The 3364-nt window shown below is 32.5% G+C and overlaps 1 protein-coding gene across 1 annotated transcript; it reads left to right on the top strand.

Annotated features, from left to right (window-relative positions):
- The first annotated feature begins 327 nt into the window (after positions 1 to 327).
- On the top strand, positions 328 to 3041 carry LOC106459798 (gonadotropin-releasing hormone II receptor-like). Its single transcript, XM_022386340.1, has 2 exons — positions 328 to 391; positions 2644 to 3041. Exons 1-2 carry the CDS (start codon positions 328 to 330, stop codon positions 3039 to 3041), a joined length of 462 nt encoding a protein of 153 aa, XP_022242048.1.
- Positions 3042 to 3364: the final 323 nt, after the last annotated feature.

Genomic DNA, 3364 nt, shown 5'->3' with positions numbered 1-3364 from the left:
AATATTACAAGAACACAGAAAGAGAAAAACAGGGAAAGAAAAAAACGAGAAATATTTTAATGATACCATAATTCTATCTATACAAAAAAATGTTACAGAATATATAGAAGCAGAAGCATAATAAAACAGAAAATTAAACCATTTTTTGTCAGACTGTGGTCTGCCGAACTTACATATTTCTGATTATTATTTTAATTTTCTTTTGAGGCCATCATATTTCGTGTGCGAAAAGGACCATTCGTGGAAGAGTTTTACCAGTGCGTCACCTACGGATCCTACACCGCTGACTGGCAGGAGAAGGCTTACACTATCTCAACGCTGTTGATCATGTTCGTGATCCCCTTGATGGCTTTAATTGGTCTTTACATAGGAACGTTCTGCACTATATCCAGTAAGTAAAAGACTGACGACAATACTGTTTCTCTCATTAAAACGAAATATTACGATGTATGATCTGTAAAACAAATAATTTTAGGTACTGCCAAGTTGTACATTACTTTAATTAGATATTGTTATTTTTTTAGGTGTGTGTTATCTAAATAACTAAACTCCCATAAAGCCACGGATGGAAGGCTAAAAAAATATTGTTCTTTTGAGGCATTTGGAATATATTTGAAAGGATTCCTTGCAGTTTTAAGCGTTTGGAGACGTGAGGGAAGAGGGGGATAGTATCCGTTACATAGATAAGCGTAAAATACTGGAAAATGGGGGTCGTTGAATAAGATCTTAATAGTTTAATCACTTCACTGGGGTTGCTCACGTACCTTTAACTAAAATAAATAATTCACCAGTTATAATTTACATTATACCTAGTAATAAATGATTATTTGAAAAAAAATATGTTATGTATTTCTATGTAAGTATGCGTGTTTGGGTTTATATATATATATGTGTGTATAATTTATATATGTAGGTGAACGTAATAATAATTTTGGGCACGAACATACTACGTATAACAAAAGTATAGCAACTTCTGTAAAAACTTGTTTTTATTGGAAATTGTATGAGTAGTAGTGTTTTTGTTGTAACGTGTTTAATGTCACCTTCCTATGTCATATCGTTTGTGAGACATGACGTGCTGAACTGCGACAATTTCTCTCTAATCATCCCAAACTTCTTATCAGGCCATCCTGGTATTTTTCTAAACAGAACAGCTAGAAAAAATTTGTTCTACAGGATTTTTTATGTCATGGTCCAGTTGACCATTGATATATAAAATAAATATTCTTCCCAGTTGTCATAAATTTCCACTGAAATGGTAATTTGAATACAATAAGAAGTCAAGGAAGATCAACCATAGCTTTACTCTCATAACTAGTATTTTTTTCTTGGTGTATTACATACAATAAGAAGTCAAGGAAGATCAACCATAGCTTTACTCTCATAACTAGTATTTTTTTCTTGGTGTATTACATACAATAAGAAGTCAAGGAAGATCAACCATAGCTTTACTCTCATAACTCTTATTGTATTACTTACATCAGTCACTGAACTAAACAATTACATATTAAACTACATTAGTCAAAAAATATAATACGCAATAGCTTATGTTTCTTTCAAAATTAATATATATATATATATTTATTACCAGTTTGTAATCATTGCCTTTCGTGTCACAGGTAGCGAATCTACTATGTTCATGGGTATTCATAGTAATATCATGGTAACGGTATTCTTACTAAAGGTGTCTTTTTAAGACATGTATGATGCAGTATCTCTTCTTGTCTCACCTAAAAAATATTTGTCAGTAAGACTTTAGTGCTTCACAATGTCCATTTATCATGTTGTTATCCAGTAAGACTTTAGTGCTTCACAGTGTCCATTTATCATGTTGTTATCCAGTAAGACTTTAGTGCTTCACAATGTCCATTTATCATGTTGTTATCCAGTAAGACTTTAGTGCTTCACAGTGTCCATTTATCATGTTGTTATCCAGTAAGACTTTAGTGCTTCACAGTGTCCATTTATCATGTTGTTATCCAGTAAGGCTTTAGTGCTTTACAATGTCCATTTATCATGTTGTTATCCAGTAAGACTTTAGTGCTTCACAATGTCCATTTATCATGTTGTTATCCAGTAAGGCTTTAGTGCTTTACAATGTCCATTTATCATGTTGTTATCCAGTATTTCAAAAATATTTCTGTCTTTTGATAAATGTGTATCAACATCCATCTCTCCTAGACATATTAAATTGATAACTTTTAGTCCATGATCCGCCAGCTCGACATTTCTGATTTTAATCTACCATACGTTTTGTCCCCAGTGTCTCAGTGATAAGTTTGACAATGCTAAAAACCGGGCTCCAATCCCCATGATGGTCACAATACAGATAGCTTATTATATAGCTTTGTGCTTTACAACAAACAAAGAAATAAAAGCATACATTTTATATTTTTACTATTGCCTGCTACTTCTAGTTTGCTGTCAATTATTTTAGTATTCCTTCCTAAGTCCATATCAGAATCCAGTTCTCACTCAATAATCACTAGAGCTACGTTATGGCAAATATACATTTTAATCAGTGTAAAAAGGCATATGGCAAAGAGCATTTTCTCTAGTTCTTTATCTAAAATAACATCATTGTGTCTTGTATGATATTTTTCATTTTTAAATGCAGAATATATTTTATTCGTGTATTTTCAGGAAAAGAAGCTATATTCACAGAAACTGGTGCTGGTTCTGTGATGGATAACGTTCGCAGCAACGTTATACGTAAGGCCAAGATGAAGGCTTTACAAATAACAGTTGTCATTGTTTTGACATTCATCGTCTTCTGGATTCCCTACTACATGATGATGGTGATCTTAATCTTCATTAAACCAGATGAAGTATTGAGCAATGAACTAAAAGTGGGGATTTTCTTTTTTGGCAGTTCCACAGCCATGGTGAATCCTTTGATCTACGGATTTTTTCACCTTCGAAAACGATCACTAAATTCCCATCAAATCAGCAACAGTGCTGGGTCCTTTCGGTTGTCGAATATTATGACAATTTCAATAAAAAACAAGAGTCAGAATCGATTTGAAGTAAGAGAGAAGTAAGACATCCGTGACTATTGTGTTAAAGTCACTTAATGACTTATCCAAACTTATGTGTTTGGATAAGTCATTAAGTGACTTTAACACAATATTTATGTGTTTGGATAAGTCATTAAGTGACTTGAACACAATATTTATGAGTTTGGATAAGTCATTAAGTGACTTTAACACAATATTTATGTATGATTTTTAGGTATCTTAGTAAAACGGTTGGGTAATTATAACAGTCACGCCTGCGAATCCCACATTTGCTGTATATCCTGAAATAACTATTAAGTATGTGCACATTATCTTATTACATTAACGATAACAGTATTTAATATGTT

Source organism: Limulus polyphemus, unplaced genomic scaffold, assembly GCF_000517525.1.
Source record: "Limulus polyphemus unplaced genomic scaffold, Limulus_polyphemus-2.1.2 Scaffold662, whole genome shotgun sequence".
In the NCBI taxonomy this organism is placed as follows: domain Eukaryota; kingdom Metazoa; phylum Arthropoda; class Merostomata; order Xiphosura; family Limulidae; genus Limulus; species Limulus polyphemus.
The sequence above is the reverse complement of the archived record's forward strand: the minus strand, read 5'-3'. Positions and strand labels throughout refer to the sequence as shown.